The 26,135-nt window shown below is 40.9% G+C and overlaps 1 protein-coding gene across 1 annotated transcript; it reads left to right on the forward strand.

Annotated features, from left to right (window-relative positions):
• The first annotated feature begins 540 nt into the window (after window positions 1-540).
• LOC109261438 (putative olfactory receptor 2B8) lies at window positions 541-1,515 on the forward strand. The gene has a single exon (XM_019439990.2). It carries the CDS (start codon window positions 541-543, stop codon window positions 1,513-1,515), a length of 975 nt encoding a protein of 324 aa, XP_019295535.2.
• The last annotated feature ends 24,620 nt before the right edge of the window (window positions 1,516-26,135 follow it).

The following is a 26,135-nucleotide window of genomic DNA, read 5'->3' on the forward strand; positions in this document are numbered from 1 at the left end:
TTCTTTCATCCCTTGTGACAGTCTTTCTTTTAAAATCTAGTTTGTCTGATACAAGTATGGCTACTCCAGCTTTCTTTTGACATCCATTGGCATGATAGATGGTTCTCTGTCCCCTTCCTTTCAATTCGTAGGTGTCTTTAGGTGTAAAATGAGTCTTTGTAAACAGCATATTGAAGGGACATGTTTTCTTATCCATTCTGATACCCTATGTCTTTTCATTGGAGAATTCACTCCATTTACATTTAGTGAGATGTATGTACATTTTACAGTACTAGTAAGCACAGACTGAAAGACCGTATTTCCTATGACTGAGGCAAAAACAGGTCCATTATTTGATTTTTTTATCTAAAAAACTAATGATTCACTTTTTGTGACAATGTGGTACTAAATTTATAAAACAATGGCAATTTCGTGGCTACATCATTTATTCAAATTGTTTTCATAAAATCCCATGGCTATGTCTTTTCACATGATCAATCCACCAACCACCAACTGTTTTTGGTTGTGTTTTTTTTTGAAACTTATTGTATAAATTGCTAAATGCTTGATCTTGACAGGAAACACATAGTAAGAAAATATGGACCCGAAAAATGGAATTCTTTCACTGGTGCTATCCTTCTGGGTTTCTCTGACCGGCCTCAGCTGGAGCGAGTCCTCTTTGTGGTTCTTCTGATCTTCTATCTGCTCACCCTGCTGGGAAGCACAAGCATCATTGCGTTGTCCCGCCTGGACCCACACCTGCAGACTCCCATGTACTTTTTCCTCTCCAACCTAAGCTTTCTGGACCTGTGTTACACGACCAGCACTGTTCCTCAGCTGCTTGTTCATCTCAGGGAAGCAGACAAATCTACTTCCTTTGATGCCTGTGTAGCTCAGCTGTTCGTCTCTCTAGGGTTGGGATCCACAGAATGCATTCTCTTGCCGGTGATGGCATTTGACCACTACACAGCCGTCTGCAGGCCCCTGCACTACACAGTGATCATGCACCCCCGTCTCTGTGCCCTGTTTGCTTCTGCATCGTGGTTCCTTGGTTTTGCCAACTCTTCATTGCACACAGTGCTCACCTTCCTTGTACCACTTTGTGGGAGAAATAAAATAGATCACTTCTTTTGTGAGATCCCCCCACTGCTCAAGCTTGCCTGTGTTGACACCACTGTGAATGAGTCTGAGCTCTTCTCTGTCAGGGTGATAATTCCCCTCATACCTGTGGCATTAATCACGTTCTCCTATGGTCATATTGTCAGGGCAGCGTTAAGAATAAAGTCAGTTTCGGGGCAGAGGAAAGCTTTTGGGACATGTAGGTCCCACTTCACAGTGGTATCCCTGTTCTATGGCACAGGCATCTACATTTACCTTCAGCCCAGCAACAACTACTCCCAGGATCAGGGCAAGTTCATTTCTGTCTTCTACACCATCGTCACCCCCGTGGTCAACCCTGTTATATATACCCTGTGGAACAAGAATGTGACGGGAGCAATGAAGAAGGTGTTGTGTAGGGGCTATGACTCCAGATGATAGAGGGGAAGACCCTCTCATGGAAGACTTTGAATGCCAGAGTCTTTATGATTTCTGTGTCCTCAACATTTCCCCTGACAACTCTGAAGGGAACTTTCTTAATTCATTCTTTTATGCAAGTGAGTTTTCAAACGCTAACTTCATGGACACATGGCAGCCTCCAGAGATGCTGAGTTAGTGTACCTAGACCAGCTGCAGCATATTAATAGTGTAAAGAGTTTCACAGGATTTTCTTAGTTCACTCCCATTTGGGAACACTATTCTGTTTCTAATTGCAAGACAGTGACACACACACCATGAAAGCATACCAGTATAAGAATAAAAATGACCAGAACACGCTAATAAATATCAATATTGTAGCAAATTCTAGCAATTTCTGGAGGCTATTTCTTCTTCTCACAGTCAGATCACGGCTCTATTACAACGTCTGCAGCCTGACTGGATCACAGCTTTTTCCCAGAAGTAGGAGGACAACTGTGGGAAAAACAAACTTACATGAGAGAAAATATGCCAACATCTATCCTGATAGAGCAATTCAGCTATCAAGCCATGGTGTAATGTTGCCCTTGTGATACTGATTTTGTCTTGAAACACAATTCTTTGCGTTTCAAAAAAATTTTTCTTTAGAATTGATTTTTATTAATTTAGCTTTAGTTAAATTTTTATTGTCATTCCATTAGAGTTAACCTACAGTATTATATTATATTACTTTATACTTTAAGGGTACTTCATAAAGTACTTTATAGTACTTCCCTCTAGCAATATAGTGATTCAACATTTCCATCATCGCAAGTGTTCTCTTTAATCTCCATTACATTTTTAACATCTCCCCCTAGGCCACCCACTGTGGCACCAGTGAGCCCAGAGAAGGGAAGGGAGATTCTCAGTTCATGCGTCCCTACCTTCATAGCCCTGTCCTGGCCTTAGGACTGTCACACGTTAACATAACAGCAGGGTGTGCAATGTAGGGTGACTGCACTCTGAACACGACCTCTGCATCCCGCTAAACTCACTCCTGAATCAGCCATCAGAGTGCAGTCACCCCGGAAGACCCTCCTGTACCTCCTAGTCTGCACATTTCGCAGCTACTGTTTGCCAGAGTCCTGCTCTGACCGGGCTCACGGAGGAGGCAGGAGCAGGTCACAGACCCCTGGCAACCCCCCACTTTGCTGATGACTGCTTTTTGGATGCTTGTTTTGTGACATGGGTGAGAGCTCTCTTTCACTGCAGTGGTGTTGTGGCATGTTTGAGCCCTGATGGTGTAGACTAGGAACCAGCATGTGTGGTGGAAACCTGTGGTTTCCTGGGAAGGGGGGCTGGGTGTAAAAGTGGAAAGGAGAGGGTGAATGACTGGAGATCAAAAAATAAAAAGGTATTCCTCAGGTGACCTTAGAGACAGGACACTGGTTTTGGAGAGGAGACATTTCCTTTTTCCCCAGGGCTTTTCCACCTGTTTGGAATTAAATTGATATGAGACAGAGTAACTGGAGAAAACACCCAGAGTTTTATTACCTGCACAGGGAGGCCCAATCTGGAAATTGAGACCCAGAGAAATGACCAAAGCAGGCTGAAGTGGAGATCCATTTCCTGGCTATTTAAAGTAATCAGACCTTAATACAAGTGTGTTTTAGGAAGGAGAGCCCAGAGTCCCCCTACATTTCTATCACCTTAACTCCTCCTCCTGCTTTCTTTTGCTTTTGAGAAAGAAGGAGATTGCAGGTTTGTGTGTGAGCCAGAAAGGAGCAGAGAGAGAGGAGGAGAGAGAGCATACCAAGCAGGCTCGGCACCGTCATCACAGAGCCCAGTGTAGAGCTCAAACTCACAAACCGTGAGATCATGACCTGAGCTGAAATCAACAGTCAGTTGCTCAACCAAATGAGCCACCCAGGCACCGCCCTTTCCCCCCAGCAAGACCCTATTTTCACATGAATTCTCATTAACTTGAACTGGGCATTAGGATTTCACACAGCATTCAACCCCATAGCAATAGTTAATGTGATTATCTGAGCAGATTTCAAAATTCTTTATTATACACAAATTCCTGCATGCAGTAGCAAGACCAAGATGCAAGTATTATTTCTATCCTGTTCCAAGTTCATAAATGAGGTACATTGTGGTCATGGTAATTGCTAAGTTCTTTTTGAGAATGTTGGGATTTCTCTTAGTCTTATTGTTGTCTAGATAGCAGAAACCCGCAGCAATAAGAATCACCAGATTCCCCTTCTCTGGCTTGAAAGCCAAAAAAGGCTATTCTCCTGACTCCCATTTGTTATGCTTACAGATAAAAGACAGACACAGATTGCATGCTGGAAAGACCTGCCCCTGAGCATTTGTTTTGAGCTGGAAGAGAAAATACTTAGTCTTTCCTTCTGCAGTGAAGTGGTAATTGGCTACTTGGGAGTTCAGATTTCACTTCCTTCTAGAACTTGGTCTAAAGAAGAGCAGCCTCATCCATAGACACAAGTTCTGCAGGTCGTGCCACACCTTTTTGGGTCTAAGCAATCAGGAGTAAAGGGAACAAGATCATGCCATTGTAGGAACATTTGAATGGATGTTTAGGTAAGAATGTGGCCTCTCCTTCCAAGGAAGAATAACAAAGATTGCAGATATCCACCTAAATTTTGGAAGCAGCCACTGGTCTTTGAAGAATCACTACAGTTGTAAGAAGTGAAGAGATTGGCATATAGATGGGAAAGTGAAGGTCCTGCAGATGAAAGTACATGACCGCTGTCCCCGTGAAAGCTAGGACACTCAGAACCTGCCCGGTGGTGTGTGGTCGTGGATCTGTAGGAAAGTGTTAGGGGATACAATAGGTAGAACAGAGCCCTTAGAATAAAGACAGATTCGTGTATTTACCGTATGGCAACCTTGGACAGGATAGTCTTGGGAAATGGTGAATCTGAAAGGCAAGGGAAGTCACAATTGAAGGGAAGGGAAGTCACAAGGGACGACCTTGTTCAAGCTCTGTTCAAGGTAATAATGCTTCTCTCCATCATTACTGTTAGCATAAGTTCTGTCATCCCCAGGGTTTACCCAGAAAGGTTGTCCACTCATTGCAGAGTGTTTTGGCACAAGCGAAGAGGTGTAGTTTAGAGTGGACAATGGAGCCTGGAGGTAAACAGAAGTTGGAATTTATGATTCTATGGAATCTGCCCATGAATAAAAGGGCTAATGTTATATCTGAGGGATATTTTTATAAGCACCAAAGTCAAAGTATGTGCTCTAGGGACCAAGGATGTGTGTATTTTTAGGGCCCCAGGAGGGGCCTGCCCCATGTAACTATTTGTCTCAGTCCAAGTATTCAGAGTTTGGCTCCCCAGAGGCAGCCAAAGAGGACGGAAGGCTCTGGAGGCGTGAGATGAGCAGGTAGTCAATCTTTCCCCACCAAATTGACTAGGAGTGAAACAATTGTCTCTTCTTAACTTCCATTTACCAATGCTATTTCATATTTTTGGCTAACATATGTTGGGTAGTCTTTGGATTCATTTTTTAAATGACATACAATTTTCACATAACATGTATTAGATTTTTAAAAGTTTATTGTCAAGTTAGCTAACATACAGTATAATCTTGGCTTCAGGAATAGATTCCTGTAATTCATCCCTTTCATACAAAACCCAGTGCTCATCCCAAGTGCCCTCCTCAATGCTCATCACTCATTTTCCCCACCCCCTCAACCTCCCACCTCCTTCAACCTCAATTTGTTCTCTGTATTTAAGAGTCTTTTATGGTTTGCCTGCCTCTCTGTTTATAACTTAGTTTTCCTTCCCTTCCCTGTGGTCTTGTGTTAAGTTTCTCAAATTCCACATAGGCGTGAAATGATGTGATATCTGTCTTTCTCTGACTGGCTTGTTTTCCTTAGCATGCTACCTTCCAGTTCCATCCACGTTGTTGCAAATGAAAAGATTCCATTCTGTTTTTCTTGCTGGGATGTCTTCCATTGTGTACCTATATCACATCTTCTTTATCCATTCATCAGTTGATGGATACTCAGGCTCTTTCCATAATTTGGCTCTTGTTGATAGCACTGCTCTAAACATCAGAGTACATGTGCCCTTACAAATCAGCACTGCTGTATCCTTTGGGTAAATTCTTAGTAGTTTATTGCTGGGTTGTAGGGTAAACCTATTTTTATTTTTTTCAGGAACCTTCACACTGTTTTGCAGAGTGGCTGAACTGTATGAATTCCTACCAACAGTTCAAGAAGGTTCCCATTTCTCCACATCCTCGCCAACAGCTGTTGGTTCCTTAGTTGTTCATCTTAGCCATTCTGACTCGTGTGGTTTATCTCACCGTGGTTTTGATTTGTATTTGATTTGCTCCCTGATGGGGAACATCTCTTCACCTGTCTGTTGGCCATCTGGATGTCTTCTTCGGAAAAGTGTCTATTCATATCTCCTTTCCATTTCCTCACTGGACTGTTTGTTTTTCTGGTGTTGAGTTGGTAAGTTCTTTATAGATTATGGATACAACCCTTTATCTGATATGTCATTTGCAAATATCTTCTACCATTTCATCGGTTTCCTTTTAGTTTTGTTAATTGTCTCCTTTGCTATGCTGAAAATTTTTATCTTGATGAGTCCCACTCGTTCATTTTTGCTTTTATTTCCCTTGCCTTTGGAGACATGTCAAGTAAGAAGTTGCTGTAGCCGAGGTCAAAGAAGTTGCTGCCTGCCTTCTCCTCTAGGGTTTTGATGGTTTCCTGTCTCACATTTAGGCCTTTCATCCATTTTGAATTCATGTTTGTGTATGATGTAAGACAGTGGTCCAATGTCATTTTTCTGCATGTTGCTGTTCAGTTCTTCCAGTGCCATTTGCTAAAGAGACTGTCTTTCTCCCATTGGATACTCTTTCCTGCTTTGTTGAAAATTAGTTGGCTGTATATCTGTGAGTCCATTTCTGGGTTACCTATTCTATTCCACTGGAGTATGTGTCTTTTTTTATGCCAATACCATACTGTTTTGATGATTACAGCTCTGTAACAAAGACTAGGTCCGAGATTGTGATGCCTCCTGCTTTGGTTTTCTTTTTCAACGTTACTTTGGCTATTTGGTATCTTATATGGTTCCATACAAATTTTAGGATTGTTCTAGCTCTGTGAAGAATGTTGGTGCTATTTGGATGGGGATTGCGTCGACTGTGTTGGTTGCTTTGGGCATTATTGACATGTTAATATTAGTTCTTCTTCCAATTCATGAGCATTCAATGTTTTTCCATTTCTCTGTGTCTTCTTCAATGTCTTTCATAAGCTTTCACTAATTTTTAGCATACATATCTTTTACCTCTTTGGTTAGGTTTGTTCCTAGGTATTTTGTGGGTTTCGCCATTTGTAAATGGGATCGATTCCTTGATATCTCTTTCTGTTGCTTCATTATTGGAATATAGCAATGGAACCAATCTGCACATTGTTTTTACATCTTGTGACTTTATGAATTCATGGATCAGTTCTAGCAGTTCTTTTCGTGGAGCTTTCAAGTTTTCCATGTAGAGTATCATGTCATCTGCGAAAAGTAAAAGTTTGATTCCTTCTTTGTCAATTTGTATTCCTTTTATTTCATTTTGTTGTCTGATGGCTGAGGCTCGGACTTCCAACACTATGTTAAACAACAGTGGTGAGAGTGGACATCTCTGTCGTGTTCCTGATCTCAGGGGGACAGCTCTCAGTTTTTCCCCATTGAGGATGATATTAACTGTGGGCCTTTCATACATGGCTTTATGATATTAAGGTATGTTTCTTCTATCTCGACTTTTTGATGCTTTTTCTTTAGAAAAGATATTCTATTTTGTCAGATGCCTTTTCTGCATCTATTGACAGGATCACCTGGTTCTTATCCTTTCTTCTATTAATGTGAAGTATCACGTTGCTTGATTCATGAATATTGACCCAGCCCTGCAGCCCAGGAATAAATCCCACTTGATCATGGTGAATAATTCTTTTAATGTACTGTTGAATTCAATTGCCTAGTATCTTCTTGAGAATTTTTGCATCCACGTTCATCAGGGAGATTGGCCTGTAATTCTCCTTTTTAGTGGGGTGTCTGTCTGCTTTGGGAATCAAGGTCATGCTGGCCTCATCGAATGAGTCTGGGAGCTTTTCTTCCAGTTCTATTTTTTGGAACAGCTTGAGAAGGATGGGTATGAACTCTGCTTTAAATGTCTGGTAGAATTCCCCAGGAAAGCCATCTGGCCCAGGACTCTTATTTGTTGGGAGATTTTCAATAACCAATTCAATTTCTTCATGGATTTTTGGTCTGTTCAAATTTTTTTTTCTCCCTGTTTGAATTTTGGTATGTGTAAATGTCTAGAAATTTGTTGATCTCTTCCAGATTGTCCTGTTTGTTGGCCTAAAATTTTTCATATTATTCTGTAATAATGGTTTGTATTCTGTGGGGTTGGTTGTGATCTCTCCTCTTTCATTCATGATTTTATCAATTTGGGTCCTCTCTCTTTTCTTTTTGACATGTTTGGCTAGAGGTTTCTCAACTTTGTTTACTCTTTCAAAAACAAACAAACAAACAAACAAAAAAAACAGACCAGCTCCTAGATTCATTGATCTCTTCCAGCATTTTTTTTTTAATTCTATATTGTTTATTTCTGCTCTAATCTTTATAATTTCTTTTCACCTGCTGGCTTTGGACTTTGTTTGCTAATGTTTTTGTAGCTCCTTTCAGTGTGATATTTGGTTCTGTATTTGGGACCTTTCTTGCTTCTTGAAATAAGCCTGGATTGCAATGTATTTCTGCTTAGGACTGCCTTTGCTGCACCCCAAAGGATTTGGACTGTTGTGCTTTCATTTTCATTTGCTTCCATATATGTTTAAATTTCTTCTTTAATTTCCTGGCTGACCCATTCATTCTTTTGTAAGATGTTCTTTAAACTCCATGTATTTGGGGGGAGGGAGGAGTTCCAAATCTTCTCTTGTGCTTAATTTCGTGTTTCATACCGTTGTGATCTGAAAATATGCATGGTAAGGTCTCAATCCTTTTATATTTGTTGAGAACTGTTTTGTGAGCCAGTATGTGATCTATTTTGGAGAATGTTCCATGTGCACTTGAGAAGAATGTGTATTCTGATGTTTTTGGATGGAAAGTTCTGAATATTTCTGTTGAGTTTATCTGGTCCAAAGTGTCATTCAGCGTCGTTGTTTCCTTACTGATTTTTGGCCTTGATATCTGTCCATTGTTGTAAGTGGAGTATTAAAGTCCCCTATAATCACAGTATTATTTTCCATATATTTATTTATGTTTATGATTAATTGACTCATATATTTGGGTATTTACATCTTTGGGGGCATAAATGGTTACCATCGTTAGTTCTTATTGATGGATAGACCCCTTAATTATGATATAATTGCCTCCTTCATCTCTTGTTACAGACCTTGTTTTAAAGTCTAGTTTGTCTGATGGCTACCCTGGCTTTCTTTTGGCATCCAGTAGCATGATAGATGGTTCTCCATCCCCTCACTTCCAGTCTGCAGGTGTCCTCAGAACTGAAAGGAATCTCTTATAGGTAGCATACAGACGCATGTTATTTTTCCATCCATTCTGATGCCCTGCGTCTTTTGATTGGGGCATTTAGTCCATTTTCATTCATAGTGATTATTGAAAGATATGGATTTAGTGTCATCATGTTATCTGGGGGTTTCATGCTTGTGGTGATGTCTCTGGTCCCTGTAGTCTTTGCCACATTCCGCTCAGAGTCCCCCTTAGGATCTCTTGCAGGGCTGGGATAGTGGTAATGAATTCCTTCAGTTTGTGTGTGGGAAAACCTTTATCTCTCCTTCTATTCTGAATGGCAGGCTTGCTGGGTAAAGGATTCTTGGCTGCATATTTTTCCTGTTCAGCATAGTGAAAATTTCCTGCCACTCCTTTCTAGAATGGCCTGCGAAGTTTCAGTAGATAGGTCTGCTACTACCCTTATGTGTCTACCCTCGAAGGTTAAGACGTGTTTGTCCCTGGCTGATTTCAGAATTCTCTCTTTATTTTGTATTTTGCCAGCTCCACTATGCTATGTTGTGGTGTAGACTTGTTTTTGTTGCTTTTGAAAGGAGTTCTCTGTGCCTCCTGCACTTGCATGTCCATTTCCTTCCCCAGATGAAGTTCTCAGCTGTAATTTCTCAAATAAAACTTCTGACCTTTCCTCTCTCTCTTCTTCTGGAACTCCTATGATACAGATATCATTACTTTTCATTGAATCACCTGGGTCTCGAATTCTACCCTCATGATCTAGCAATTCCTTTTCCTGCTTTTTTTTCAGCTTCATTATTTTCCATAATTTTATCTTCTATTCTATCTATATCTATATCTATCTATAGCTATATAGATATATATCTATATAGATAGAATTTCTATCTATATTCTCTCCCCTGCTTCTTCCATTCTTGCTGTCACTGTGTCTAGTTTATTTTGCATCTCATTTACAACATTTCTTAATTCATTGTGACTATTTCCTGCGTCTTTGATCTCTGGAGGAAGAGCTTCTCTGCTGTCTTGTCCATTTTTTTCAAGCTCAGCTATTAGTGTTATGACTTGGATTCTAAATTCTCGTTCAGATATACTGTTTATATCTCTTTTGAGAAATTCTCTAGCTGCCATTTCTTCCCGGAATTTCTTTTTAGGATAATTCTTCTATTTCATCATTTTGACTACTTTTCTGGCTTTTACATGGTTAGTAGGTTGTTATGTGTCCTGTACCTGCAAGGACTACTATATCAAAAGGGGTCATACACTGTCCAGGGCCTGGGACTTGAGGAAGTGTTGGTGTGCGTTGCGTGCACTCTGTTCTTACATCTTTGGCTGCTTTATCTCACTGTGGGTAGTGGTGGATTGTTTGGACCCTCCACCAGGTGTGCTCCAATTTGTTCACTGAAGTCACCCTGGAAAAAGGAAAAAGGGGGGCGGGGAAATTTCATTCTGTACAAAGGGTGAAATGAAAGGGGCAGGAAACAATGCCCGGCAGACAATCAGAGAAACCATATGGGTTAGTCAAGAGAGAGAGTAAGAAGGGGGGAAATAAAGAAGGAGATGCAGAAACGGTGTAAAACAGAATACAGTAAAAGTGCCTAGTTATACAAACAAACATACAGAACAGAGCAAGAAAGAAAAAATGATATATATTTTGATTGACCAAAACAAAAAACAAAAAAGAAACCCAGAAACTGTAAGCCTGATTCCACAGGGAAGGTAAAAAAATAGGAGGGTAGAAAGAAAAACAATGGAGAAGAGAAGGAAAGAACAGAGAAAAAAAAAAAAAAAACAGACTAGCACAAAAGACCACAGGACAGTTGTCTGTTGGCACCTGGGACCAGAGGCTGTGCTGGTCTGGAGGAGGGGCTAACGGGCTCAGTCAGTGTCAATCTCATTCTGGTAGATAAGCAGATACCAGGCTGGGAGGGGAACGTTGGTGTACAGGGTCGGCCTCCACTAGGGGCCGCTGTCCTGTTCCCTGAAGCCCCATTGTGTGGCGATGGGGAGGAAAATGGCGACTCCTTAGTGTCTCTTCTCCAGACTGCGTGTCCTGAACTGTGCTGTGCAGGTGGCCATCACAGAGCAGCAGGGACAGCTGGCCTGTGTGCCCCACAGTCTCCCATGGCTCCCCGGGGCACTGCTGGGATTCAAACCCTGAGGTCTTAAAGGATCCTGTATTGGGTGGACCTTTGTAGGGTAGAGCCACCCTCCATATGACAAAGTGCCTCTGGCTGGTGGGTGCCTGCAGGGTCTTCTGTCCTTAGGGGGCAATACAACCTCTTCGCCTAGTATACAAGGGGGAGGGGAGGACTGCTCTCTCCCAGTGTGCCCCCCATCCCTACTGAGCCCGAGACCACTAACCCCCAGGGGCCAGCTCCCCTCCCCCCAGGTGTGCCACAAAGGCACACACACATGGCAGGCTTTGGTCCTGAGAACATTGCACACCCCTGAAAACTCTGATCTTCACTCTTAAGTCTGTTTGCAAAGGAGAAACTGGCTTTCTCTTTATTTCTCATTCCCCTCAGTGGTCTGGAGAGTTTCTCTTGTCCAGGTACAATCCAAACCTTCCACAGCCTCCCTTTCTCTTCCCTTTGTCTCTCCACAAAAGGCGTTCCCTCCCCTCCATTTCTACACCTCCCGTTTTGTCTCCCCCCGTTCTCAAACACAGCACCTCTGTCCCACCAAGCTCAGAGATTTTTCTGTCATTCAGCAGCCTGGGTTTCCGGGTATTCCAAGTATTCTGACCTCAATACAGCTGTGTTTGAGGGACAAGGGAAATCCTGGTCTCCCTACTTCTCTGCTCTCTTAACTCTTCTTCCAACACGTATTAGATTCGGCATACAACATAATGATTCAATATTTGTATAAATTCTGGAATGATCACCACAATAAATCTGGTTAACATGTGTTGCTGAACAGTTACCTTTTATTTTTTTGTGAGGAGAACTTTTTACATCGATTCTCTTAGCAATTGTCAAGTACACAATTTAGTACATCACGAATTCTGCCTTTAAATCTGGATCAGCTCATGGAGCTTGATGGCAGCATAAGACAGGACAGCACATAAGTGACTCTTATGATGGAATTATCAGGGAATTATCATGGAATTATCATGGAATTATCAGGGAATCCACAGTATGATCAAGGATGCCAGAGGTGGTGACTGAGAGGTCAGTTGGTCCCTTTCTAGGAGTGGAGAATCAAGAGAAAAAACTCCTGTGTGGGTTGAATTGTGCCCACCCCCCCACCAAGATATGTCCATAATCTAACACTTGGTGCATATGAAGTTGACTTTATTTGAAAATAGAGTCTTTGCAGATGTGATCAAATTCAGATGAGGCCATACATGAATAAGGTGGCTTTCATCCAGAATGGCCTATTTCCTTAGAATAAGAAGGGAAAACAGAGACAGAGACACAGGCACAGGGAGAAGACTAGGTGATGATAGAGGCCGAGCTGGAGCAATGATCAATCTACAACCAAGGATGCCAAGGATTTCTGGCAACATCCGAAGCTCTAAGAAAGACATAGAACACATCATCCTTTAGAAGCTTCAAGGAGAGGGTGTCCCAGATGACACCTGATTTTGGACTGGCCTCCAGAGCCATGAGAGAATAAGTGTCTTGTTTTAAGTCCCCAGTACTGGTACTTTTTATGGAAGCCCCAAGGAATGTGTACAGCTACTATGGGTGGGGAGATATTTACTGAAATCATCCAAGTAGATATGCCAGATTGGGCCCTGGGAAGTATGAGATTGTCCTTGGAGAGAGGGCTAGGATCTTGATACACTGGCACAATGATCTCTGGTGGTTCAGTTGAAGTGTGATTATTTTTAAAGGGGAAATGGGTAAAGACAGAATTAAAGGTAAAGGACTTCAGGCTGTAGAAGAATCAGAAAGCAATGGTCACTGATATGTGAGACTATTAGGCTGAATAGTTTCATAAAAGCTGCATGAAGGCCATTTTAGCAAAGAGTGGCTGATAGCAAGGTTCGATGGATGGTGATGGGGAAAATGGACTGAGAATAGATGTGACTTTATCCAGAACTGCTAGTAGTTATTTGCATTTACACAGCACTTTACAGTTTTTCATGCCTTTTCATATACTCTTATTTATGTCCCATAGCACCGAGAGATATTATCCTTACATTATAGCCGAGCACACTCTGGAACTGAGAGGTTAAGTTCTTAGTTGAAATGACAGAATTTAAAATGATGGGGCCACGATGTGAACCTACACATACAGACTTCCAAATATGCTCTTTCCAGGGCACTATGGAGGATTTTTGAAAATTGCTTTTAATAAGCCCACCCCTCCTACCAGGTGAAGACTACAGGTTACCAAAAGGCCGTGATCAACTGTTCTTAATGATTTAGCTCACTGAACTAAGATTTCCTAACAGTGATCACAAGCATTATGTTTATAATTTTCCATTTAAAGTTATTAATTTTGTTCAGAGTTTAATTACACAATAATTGTAGCATTGGTCCTCAAATGGCCAACATTAAAATAAATTTAATACACAAAGATAGAAATTGGTTCATACTGTTTTAATTTTTCTTGTATATTTAGTAGCCTGAACAGCGATTTGTTCATTGGTTAAATATTCTAAGACATAGTGAACCAAATGCTGGAATCTTCCTAATGCACGTGATTTGTGCGCGTGGATGTGACTGTGTGTTTTGGGTGTGGAGGGGATGTGCTGGATGACAGCAACGTAGCAAGTGACCTATGGCTTCTTTCCACATGTCTGGGCCTCTAGTGCTCACAGTTCCTTCCTCGTCAATGTCATAGACCCAGTTGGTTTAGGATCCAGGAGATTCCCACGAAGATGCACTGGTTTGGGAGGACCCGCCCCCAGAAGCCCACGGGAGCAATGGAGTGTCCAGCGCCAGCCTGGGAGCACTGCTTCCCCAGGGCCTCCAGAGTCTCTCCTTCTGCAAGAGAGGGCGCGGGACTGTGTGTGTTGCAAACAGGGAGCCAGCAGGTGTCGTTACCGCTGACTCTGGGTGGACATGTGGGTGCACACGTCCCACCTGTTGTGTGAGATGTCCTTGGGGGTGAGAGTCCCTTTAGGAACGAACTCCTTCTCAGTGTGGAACCATGACACCAGATGCCTGCTTTGCATTCTGGCCCTGTGTTACCGCGCCTGTGATTACTTCAACCCTTTCTGAGCCTCTGGAACTTGGAAACTGCCTTGCCCATCAATGTCTTGTTTTCGCTGCCATTTTCCTTCTGTTTTCACTTTTAGTGAGTTTTCTGTTCTCTGTTTAACGCGAATCTCTGTATGTGTTTCCTGTCTCTTTCAGCTTCTGATATTTGTCTGTCTGTATTTGTCTTCTGTCTCTTTCCCTCTTTTTGAGACTTTCCCTCTTCACTGTCCCCACTTAAGCTCTTTACCCATTTATGCAGTGGTGACCACGGCAATCAAACGCAGGGCAGAAGTGCAGGATGGTCGTGTCTCCCTTAGGAAGGTCGGACTGTTCCCTCTACTTCCCTCAGATGGAGGATGATGGTGAGGAAGAGGGTCAGGTGGCCGGGACAATTTAGAGACCAGAAATGGCCGGTTTGAGAATGTACTGAGCTGGCGAAAATTTGCCAGCATAATGAAAAGCATAATGATGAAAAGCATAATAGCAGGTGTTGACACCCGGAGGGTATTGTCTTTGCCAGTTTTCCCCTTAACTCTCAGGTTGGGGTCTAGCTGGTATGGGAATAACGTAGAAAATTCAAATGTAAGAATGGCTTTTTAGAATTTTTGTTTGTGTGTTTATTTATTTTTGAGAGAGCAAGAGAGAGACAGAGCATGAGCAGGGAGAGGCAGAGAGAGAGAGGGAGACACAGAATCCGAAGCAGGCTCCAGGCTCTGAGCTGTCAGCACAGAGCCTGACAAGGGGCTCGAACTCAGGAGCCAGGAGATCATGACCTGAGGCAAAGCCGGATGCTTAACCGACTGAGCCCCCCCAGGTGCCCCCAAATGTAAGAATGTTTTTAGCAGGAGGTAGTTTATCTCTTTAGGCAGAACATGACAAAGGAAACTGGAAGTTACAGATCTTTGAGAAACAGCCACAAATACCCATCAACTTCCTTCCATTTTTCTTAGTAATTATTTATAACTCTCCTGATAATTCAAAATCAATTTGATCTTAAAAGCAAGACTAGCTGATTTAAATAAACCACATACATTTTATTAAAAAGACATAAATTTTTAAATTCTCTGAGAACATCATTAAAACCTATGGGTATAAACAGAACAGTGGTTTAGAGGATTTGAGTTTTTTCCCCATGAAAACATTAGAAGTTTTGTAGAATTTGGTGGCCATCCTTTATATTCACGCTAAAGATTAAAATGTGCCTAATTATTAGCTGTGTGAATCCATATAAGTTGGCTATGAATGAAATTAAATAAAAAATTTATTCACATATTTACATTTAAAATCAAGTAACTGAATGGATTCTTCCTTACATATTTATATGTAAATATTTTGGGCAATTGTTAGGAAAACATCTTAAGTGTTCTGAAACATGTAGGTCATTCACACATTGGAGCTAAGGTAGCTGGGGAGGTCTAGAGAGCTACTTGACCTGTATGAGATATGTGAACTTATAGAAGAGTCAGATTGGTCTCCTCTGGCATTGTCCTCCATAGTCATTGTCCCTGAGGATTGCCATGTCTGGGCAGCTCAGTGACATGGGCTCATTAAGAGTGTGTGGCATCCGTTCCCCAGAGACGTCAGCAGGGGAAGGGACTTGGTTCTGTGTGCCAGCCCAGCCACAGCTCAGTCACGGCACCCTCTCGCCTGCTTGTAAGGGTCTCATAGTCAAACAGGCAGGTCATTGTATTCGGGAAACCATACTGAGAGTTTGGGACTGCCTTCATCTTCTATCTCCAAGAGCCAGAGTGCAGATCTCTGGTACCACATGAGGATCTGTGAAGTCATCCTGAGAAAGTGTCCTTTTGCTTCAGAAAAATGCATGGATGACCCAGTGGTGGTATAGTCAACCTTTGCATTTCCTGCAGGCACTGATTCTACATGTCTGTGTTCCCATCCCCAGAACTGAATTTAGACAGTAACTTGGAATGAGGTAGGGAAATAGCTTAGACCAACAGAGAAGGTGAGAGAAGGTGAGTAAAATGGAACAAAGTCTCTGTGTTGCTCTAGGAATTGGCAAATTAGGTTATTTTCAGATGCAAATGTTCTTGAAACAAAAATGCTAAATGGTTTGCATGAATGGTCAGTTGTCTAAAGGAACCGACTATGAAAGTTGTCAAATAATATAACTAAATTCAATTGTTCATTAGAAATGCCATCAAGTCATTCCTAGACTTTTCATTCTATTTCAGTACATTCATTATACCTCTGGATGCATGTGTGGAAAATTGTTAAATATTCATGTTTAGTGATAATAAAATGTGCCCTTTCTGCATAAGTGTAAAAGTATTAGATTACATGCTCCCATACTTTCTCTTTGGTTCCTTACTGTCTGTGAAATGGGACAATATTTGTTCTCTATGTAAAAACTCATTATCAGTATTTATATTTTCTAAATGCTCATTTTCTCCCTTATGGGTTACCAAAATATCTAAAATATGTATGGAGATTTTAAAAGGTATGTTGAAAATTACAACAGGGAAGTTCCATATTGTGAATATTATCTCAATGCATCTTTATGTTGACTTTATTGTTAACAAGGTATGATGACCACTCATGGGAATACAAATACCAATATGAAAGAGACAAAGTTATGAAGAGAGTTGAATGTTCATTCATTTATCATTGCCACTCGAGACCACATTGTCAAATGACAACTTGTGTGCATGTGTATGTGTGTGTGTGTGTGTGTGTGTGTGTGTGTGTGTTCCTGTGTGTGTGTGAATGCACTGAGGTGATGTGTAAAGTACACCATGTTCCGACCTTCTATCCTTGCACACGATCATGAGTGGACTCTTGTATGAACACTGTTGGTGACCTGCCCAGACGCTCTTTACCTACAGGGGCTCTAATCCAAACCCTACATGGTATGAGTGTGGGCTCCAGAGTTCACGGCCATTCCTTTCATGAGAGAATTTCCCTTAGCTGAAAGGGAGCCCCATTGCCAGGCGGTCTGGGGAAACTGGTGGGGGCAGCTCACAGCCAGTGACAGACTATGGGATGGATAGAAGGTGCCAATGCCAAGGCAGGACTGCAATTCATGCTCCAGAGCTGTGCTGTCCAATACTTTAGTAAGTAGCCACATTACCTGCTTACATTTAAATTCATTAAATTAAATAAAATATAAAATTCAATTTCTTACCTAGGACATTTTAAATGCTCAGGTATGACAGGTGGAGAGTGGGCATAGTATTGGACAGTGAAGACAGAGTATTTCTACCATCACAGATGGATGGTTCTACTGGAGAGTTCTGTCCAGCTTCCATGGGATCAGGCTCCTGCTCTGTTCACTGGAGACCACATCCTTGCTAGCAACATTCCCTGCTGTTTTCCTTCCCTCACCCCATTTCCCCAAGAGCATTCCGTGAATAAACAACACGCAGTGGAAATCCTACTTCATCGTCTTCTTCCATAGAACGTGTCCTACAGCCCTGTCAGTGTTCATCACATCTGTCATTTCCTATGTAGTGATGGCTGCATTCCCCTCATTTTCTCATCCCCCATCATCATTGGGGGCCTGTTCTCATATGTCTGAGGTCAGCTCAGACCCATGAGACAGAAGCATCAAGCAACCAACAGCAATTCAGTCATAGCACTGAGGCTGCAGAAATCTTGCCCGCACTTTTTCAGGATTCATTCAGGAACCGGATAGGGCAGCGTGTGTATGTCAAATATATCAGCGAATGTTATATATTTGAAATGTCTTAAATAGAAACATTATCTTGAGATCTTTTCCTTTAAGACGTGTAGTGTGCATACACTAGTATCTAGTTTTGTGGACATAAGTATTCTCACGCTAAAACTTAGAATTGTATGTCAGCATTGAGCTACTATGGTAATTGGAAATTACTACTCTATCACCTTACGTGTGTCAGTACTCTGAATTTAACCTCTCACATTTGATGCATTTCTCTTAGTTATTACTGTAACATTGTGTTCTTCTGAGATGTCATTTGAATATATACTTTTTTGATGTGAATTATTACATAGATTGGCAGTGTCTTTATTTTGTAGCTTCTGTTAATTTTTATTTTCACTAATAACATTTCTTTCTCTCCGTGTATAATCTCTGGGTTTTTTTCAAGTATTTGTCTTTCATATGCAAATTAATAATATAGGTGTAATCTATCACTGGGCTTTTCTGTACCGTGTCATATCATGTTAGTTGCTAGGGACACATACTTTGCTCCTGTGCCCAGGAAGGACGTGTTCAATATTTCCATCCAGTTTTACTTATATAGTTTGTCTCAGATGAATCAGTCCGTCTTACTGCATTCAGTTATTTCATGCTACCAAACTTAGATGATGGTTTTTTGTCTAATTACACCATCCTTCAATTTTTTTTAAATGTTTGTTTGTTTTTGAGGGAAAGACTGAGTGCGTGCAGGGGAGGGGCAGAGAGAGAAGGAGACACAGAATCTGAAGCAGGTTCCAGGCTCCAAGCTGTCAGCATGAAGCCCAACATGGGGTTTGAACCCACGAACCGCAAGATCATGACCTGAGCTGACGTGGGCGCTTAACCGACTGAGCCACCCGGGTGCCCCCAATTACAACATTTTTTAAATGTGGTGAGAAGGAAATGAAATGCAATTTCCCATTAACCTCAGTGGACACACGTCCTTTCTCTTGGAAGACTGCTCTGTGTGGTGCACAAGCAAGGGGACAAGGAAGGAACAGAGTGACCTAGTTCGACAGAACACATACTCTTGAGAATCGATGGGAGAATGCATTTTGCAACCTGATCTTTCCCATGTGTGGTGTTACTAAAGGATAATAATTTTACTGAATTGTAATGAGAACAATAGTAGTAAGATGGCATACTATGATATGAGTGCTGTAGTTCCCTCCCCAGATGCTCTCCAGCATGACACTGGGGGCAATTGTACCACACGGGGACGATGACATTCTTGTGTGTGCTTCAGTGTGCATCTCTTTTGTCTAATATTTTATTTTTCAACTGAAAATCATAAGCATTTTTGTACCTGTCAGATAGATAGCCATTATGTATTCTTTCACACACGCACACACACACACACACATACATATGCGCACACACATGATCCTGGAAAGCAGCAAATCATATTCACAAGTTCATCTCACCAGGATTTTACTTTTTCTCAGCTGTCTTCTTTGTCCTGATTGACATAATATCGTTAACATATATCATGATTTTATTCTCAAGGTGCAGTAGTATATTGGTGTTTTCTTGGGATAAGTTTACATTTTATTTTTGTATTTCCTCACTTTGGTAGTGCTTCCTTAAGCAGGCACATTAAAAACTTTATGGGCAATTTATTTCAGGTAAATGTATCGATAGGTGTGCGTGTGTGCATGAGACTCAAGCATGGTTTGTTTTTATTTGTTCTTCTGAGCAGGTGTTAGTCAGAGGACACGTCCTGTTGCACACTTAGCCTGTCACAAATAACTGTATAATGATTTCTATTAAGAAAATTTTTCTGCACAGATTTTTTGTGTGGAGACCACTGACCATATGTTTATACGAAATCAAAGGAGATATAAAATAGTGTGAAATACCGTATCGTCTCTTCAAATATTATGAGTATTTTATGCCCGTTTTGTACCTGTTTCTTTCACACTTCAATGGGTCGTCCCCCAAACCTGATTCAGATTTTAAAACTCTTCGAAGAATTAAAAATGCATGGTATGCCCAAGCATTTGAATATGATACAACTGAAGGACTCATTTTCTGATGCCTCTTTGGTCAGTGTATAACTATTCATCTTCTTCAGTAGTAAGCATGGGTAGAAAATGGTCATCACCCAGCCTCATACTTGGCAATGTGTTTGGTCCAGTGTCACTAACTCTGCAAGGTAGCTCGCAGAAAGCTGATCATTGACATAATGTGGATAGATGTCTGAGACCTTGTATAATACCAAAATATTGGTTTCCTTATGCCTTTCCTTATAGTACTTAAAGTTTTACATTATACTTCTTTGACCCATGATTACTTTGAGAATGTATCTGTCTTTATCTGTGTGTGTTTATCTCTGTATTTATTTTATCATAGGGAGTGATGTAAAACATTACAGATTATACATAATTACATGGTTGGATAACTTTTAAAATGTTTATTCTGATTAGGATGTCGATAAGGAATAATCCTACCACTTTCAGGAATTTTATGAACTCTAATTGGTAACGTGTGAGATGGAAGTGTGCACAAGGAAGAGGAAAGTGTTGGTCAATAGATTTTAGAGTTCATATTCTAGCTGGTTCTGCACGGCCAATGAATTTTCAGAGTTCCTGTTAAATTGGTGTGATAATTTGAAGCATTTTTCAACCAAAAGTTAAGAATTGTAATTGAATGGTGGTTTTTCAGGTTCTCTCTGATTGTTTAATTTTTTTCCTACCATACCAAAAACAAAAACAAAAAAACAAAAACCTGTGTCTTTCCCAAATATAATACAGTAGTTAGAGATGCAATACTGCCAAAATGTTTATGGAGAAATAGTGGTGAGATTTTGTATGTAATTGAATTCTTCATATAAGTACAGTCTAGGTCAAGAGTTCCTATATCAGAATGCTTTTTCCACAGTAAGTTGTCATATATATATATATATATATATATATATATATATATATATGTGTGTGTGTGTGTTTTAATGTTTATTTATTTTGAGAGAGAGACAGTGAGGGAGCAGGGGAGGTGCAGAGAGAGGGAGAGACACGGAATCCCATGAAGGCTCAGTGCTGTCAGTGAAGAGTCCAACACAGGGCTTGAACCTATGACGCATGAGGTCATGGCCCCAGCTGAAACCAGGAGTCAGATGCTTACCCACTGAGCCACTCAGGTGTCACCATGCTATATTTTAATGCATGTATGGTGTGTGCGAATCCAGTTGTGTAGAAACATGAGACACATATTTATAATAACATCTCTCCTTCTCTCTGAATTTCTTTCTGATAGCCCTTCCTCTTTTCCCTTATACATTTTAACATAACTTAAGTCTGCAACGTACATACATTTTATTTTATTTTATTTTATTTTTCAATATATGAAATTTATTGTCAAATTTGTTTCCATACAACACCCAGTGCTCGTCCCAAAAGGTGCCCTCCTCAATACCCATCACCCACCCTCCCCTCCCTCCCACCCCCCCCCCCACCCCCCATCAGTCCTCAGTTTGTTCTCAGTTTTTAAGAGTCTCTTATGCTTTGGCTCTCTCCTGCTCTAACCTCTTTTTTTTTCCTTCCCCTCCTCCATGGGTTTCTGTTAAGTTTCTCAGGATCCACATAAGAGTGAAAATATATGGTATCTGTCTTTCTCTGTATGGCTTATTTCACTTAGCATCACACTCTCCAGTTCCATCCACGTTGCTACAAAGGGCCATATTTCGTTCTTTCTCATTGCCATGTAGTACTCCATTGTGTATATAAACCATAATTTCTTTATCCATTCATCAGTTGATGGACATTTAGGCTCTTTCCATAATTTGGCTATTGTTGAGAGTGCTGCTATAAACATTGGGGTACAAGTGCCCCTATGCATCAGTACTCCCGTATCCCTTGGGTAAATTCCTAGCAGTGCTATTGCTGGGTCATAGGGTAGGTCTATTTTTATTTTTTTGAGGAACCTCCACACTGTTTTCCAGAGTGGCTGCACCATTTTGCATTTCCACCAACAGTGCAAGAGGGTTCCCGTTTCTCCACATCCTCGCCAGCATCTATAGTCTCCTGATTTGTTCATTTTTGCCACTCTGACTGGCGTGAGGTGATAGCTGAGTGTGGTTTTAATTTGTATTTCCCTGATGAGGAGCGACATTGAACATCTTTTCATGTGCCTGTTGGCCATCCGGATGTCTTCTTTAGAGAAGTGTCCATTCATATTTTCTGTCCATTTCTTCACTGGGTTATTTGTTTTTCGGGTGTGGAGTTTGGTGAGCTCTTTATAGATTTTGGATACTAGCTCTTTGTCCAATATGTCATTTGCAACTATCTTTTCCCATTCCATTGGTTGCCTTTTAGTTTTGTTGGTTGTTTCCTTTGCTGTGCAGAAGCTTTTTATCTTCATAAGTTCCCAGTAATTCATTTTTGCTTTTAATTCCCTTGCCTTTGGGGATGTGTCGAGTAAGAGATTGCTACGGCTGAGGTCAGAGAGGTCTTTTCCTGCTTTCTCCTCTAGGGTTTTGATGGTTTCCTGTCTCACATTCAGGTCCTGTATCCATTTTGAGTTTATTTTTGTGAATGGTGTGAGAAAGTGGTCTAGTTTCAACCTTCTGCATGTTGCTGTCCAGTTCTCCCAGCACCATTTGTTAAAGACACTGTCTTTTTTCCATTGGATGTTCTTTCCTGCTTTGCCAAAGATGAGTTGGCCATACGTTTGTGGGTCTAGTTCTGGGGCTTCGATTCTATTCCATTGGTCTATGTGTCTGTTTTTGTGCCAATACCATGCTGTCTTGATTACAGCTTTGTAGTAGATGCTAAAGTCTGGGATTGTGATGCCTCCTGCTTTGGTCTTCTTCTTCAAAATTACTTTGGCAATTTGGGGCCTTTTTTGGTTCCATATGAATTTTAGGATTGCTTGTTCTAGTTTCGAGAAGAATGCTGGTGCAATTTTGATTGGGATTGCATTGAATGTGTAGATAGCTTTGGGTAGTATTGACATTTTGACAATATTTATTCTTCCAATCCATGGGCAGGGAATGTCTTTCCATTTCTTTATATCTTCTTCAATATCCCTCATAAGCTTTCTATAGTTTTTAGCATACAGGTCTTTTACATCTTTGGTTAGATTTATTCCTAGGTATTTTATGCTTCTTGGTGCAATTGTGAATGGGATCAGTTTCTTTATTTGTCTTTCTGTTGCTTCATTGTTAGTATATAAGAATGCAACTGATTTCTGTACATTGATTTTGTATCCTGCAACTTTGCTGAATTCTTGTATCAGTTCTAGCAGACTTTTGGTGGAGTCTATCGGATTTTCCATGTATAGTATCATGCCATCTGCAAAAAGTGAAAGCTTGACTTCATCTTTGCCAATTTTGATGCCTTTGATTTCCTTTTGTTGTCTGATTGCTGATGCTAGAACTTCCAACACTATGTTAAACAACAGCGGTGAGAGTGGGCATCCCTGTCGTGTTCCTGATCTCAGGGAAAAAACTCTCAGTTTTTCCCCATTGAGGATGATGTTAGCTGTGGGCTTTTCATAAATGGCTTTTATGATGTTTAAGTATGTTCCTTCTATCCTGACTTTCTGAAGGGTGTTTATTAAGAAAGGGTGCTGAATTTTGTCAAAGGCCTTTTCTGCATCTATTGACAGGATCATATGGTTCTTATCTTTTCTTTTATTAATGTGATGTATCACGTTGATTGATTTGCGAATGTTGAACCAGCCCTGCATCCCAGGAATGAATCCCACTTGATCATGGTGAATAATTCTTTTTATATGCCGTTGAATTCGATTTGCTAGTATCTTATTGAGAATGTTTGCATCCATATTCATCAGGGATATTGGCCTGTAGTTCTCTTTTTTTACTGGGTCTCTGTCTGGTTTGGGAATCAAAGTAATACTGGCTTCATAGAATGAGTCTGGAAGTTTTCCTTCCCTTTCTATTTCTTGGAATAGCTTGAGAAGGATAGGTATTATCTCTGCTTTAGACGTCTGGTAGATCTCCCCTGGGAAGCCATCTGGTCCTGGACTCTTATTTGTTGGGAGATTTTTGATGACTGATTCAATTTCTTTGCTGGTTATGGGTCTGTTCAAGCTTTCTATTTCCTCCTGATTGAGTTTTGGAAGTGTGTGGGTATTTAGGAATTTGTCCATTTCTTCCAGGTTGTCCAATTTGTTAGCATATAATTTTTCATAGTATTCCCTGATAATTGCTTGTATCTCTGAGGGATTGGTTGTAATCATTCCATTTTCATTCATGATTTTATCTATTTGGGTCATCTCCCTTTTCTTTTTGAGAAGCCTGGCTAGAGGTTTTGTCGCTACCGGCGCGACAAACACCGAGGTCAGGGTCCTGAGGGTAGGGAAATGCAAGAAAAAAAGAGAGAAGAGAAAGTTTGGGAACAGGAGGGTCCCCTGGGCTGATGGCCCAAGTGACGGCTTTATTGTTGCTGTACACAATCTTTTATATCCAGACTCTAATGGGCAGGCCATTCTAAGAATAAACAGGTTTTACATAATCGCTGCCAACCAAAACATTTAGTTCTGTGTTTCTTGTGCATTTTCTAGACGGGTCACAACAAGACCTTGTTGATAAGATTGCTAGCAAAACACAATTCCCATGTTTGTTTCTATCTGACTCGGGGTAGAAAAAGGGAGGTAGCATTACTGCCAACACCTGCAGACTACAGGCTTCAGGAATTAACTTTCTCAGCCTTGACAAGGCTTTTGTATGCCCTTGAAAGTGGGGGAATGGGAGGGGGAACCACCGGGTTGGCTTGAGTCAACAGGGAACGTTGCTCGACCCGGTCTCAGCCTGGCACCGGGGCCCGGCCCCCCACAAGGTTTGTCAATTTTGTCTATTTTTTTCAAAAAGCCAACTCTTGGTTTCGTTGATCTGCTCTACAGTTTTTTTAGATTCTATATTGTTCATTTCTGCTCTGATCTTTATTATTTCTCTTCTTCTGCTGGGTTTAGGCTGCCTTTGCTGTTCTGCTTCTATTTCCTTTGGGTATGCTGTTAGATTTTGTATTTGGGATTTTTCTTGTTTCTTGAGATAGGCCTGGGTTGCAATGTCTTTTCCTCTCAGGACTGCCTTCGCTGCATCCCAAAACGTTTGGATTGTTGTATTTTCATTTTCGTTTGTTTCCATATATTTTTGAACTTCTTCTCTAATTGCCTGGTTGACCCATTCATTCTTTAGTAGGGTGTTCTTTAACCTCCATGCTTTTGGAGGTTTTCCAGACTTTTTCCTGTGGTTGATTTCAAGCTTCATAGCATTGTGGTCTGAAAGTATGCATGGTATAATTTCAATTCTTGTATACTTATGAAGGGCTGATTTGTGACCCAGTATATGATCTATCTTGGAGAATGTTCCATGTGCACTCGAGAAGAAAGTATATTTTGTTGCTTTGGGATGCAGAGTTCTAAATATATCTGTCAAGTCCATCTGATCCAATGTATCAATCTGGGCTCTTGTTTCTTTACTGACCATGTGTCTAGATGATCTATCCATTTCTGTAAGTGGAGTGTTAAAGTCCCCTGCAATTACCACATTCTTATCAAGAAGGTTGCTTATGTTTATGAGTAATTGTTTTATATATTTGGGGGCTCCCGTATTCGGGGCACAGACATTTATAATTGTTAGCTCTTCCTGATGGATAGACTCTGTAATTATTATATAATGCCCTTCTTCATCTCTTGTTACAGCCTTTAATTTAAAGTCTAGTTTGTCTGATATAAGTATTGCTACTCCAGCTTTCTTTTGGCTTCCAGTAGCATGATAAATAGTTCTCCATCCCCTCACTCTCAACCTAAAGGTGTCCTCAGGTCTAAAATGAGTCTCTTGTAGACAGCAAAGAGATGAGTCTTGTTTTTTTATCCATCCTGATACCCTATGTCTTTTGGTTGGCGCATTTAATCCATTTACATTCAGTGTTATTATAGAAAGATACGGGTTTAGAGTCATTGTGATATCTGTATGTTTTATCCTTGTAGCAATGTCTCTGGTACTTTGTCTCACAGGATCCCCCTTAGGATCTCTTGTAGGGCTGGTTTAGTGGTGACGAATTCCTTCAGTTTTTGTTTGTTTGGGAAGACCTTTATCTCTCCTTCTAGTCTAAATGACAGACTTGCTGGATAAAGGATTCTCGGCTGCATAGGTTTTCTGTTCAACACATTGAAGATCTCGTGTCAATCCTTTCTGGCCTGCCAAGTTTCAAAAGAGAGATCAGTCATGAGTCTTATAGGTCTCCCTTTATATGTGAGGGCACGTTTATCCCTTGCTGCTTCAGAATTTTCTCCTTAGCCTTGTATTTTGCCAGTTTCACTATGATATGTCGTGCAGAAGATCGATTCAAGTTACGTCTGAAG

Source organism: Panthera pardus, unplaced genomic scaffold (assembly GCF_024362965.1).
Source record: "Panthera pardus isolate Hobbes unplaced genomic scaffold, ASM2436296v1 HiC_scaffold_17, whole genome shotgun sequence".
Lineage (NCBI taxonomy): Eukaryota > Metazoa > Chordata > Mammalia > Carnivora > Felidae > Panthera > Panthera pardus.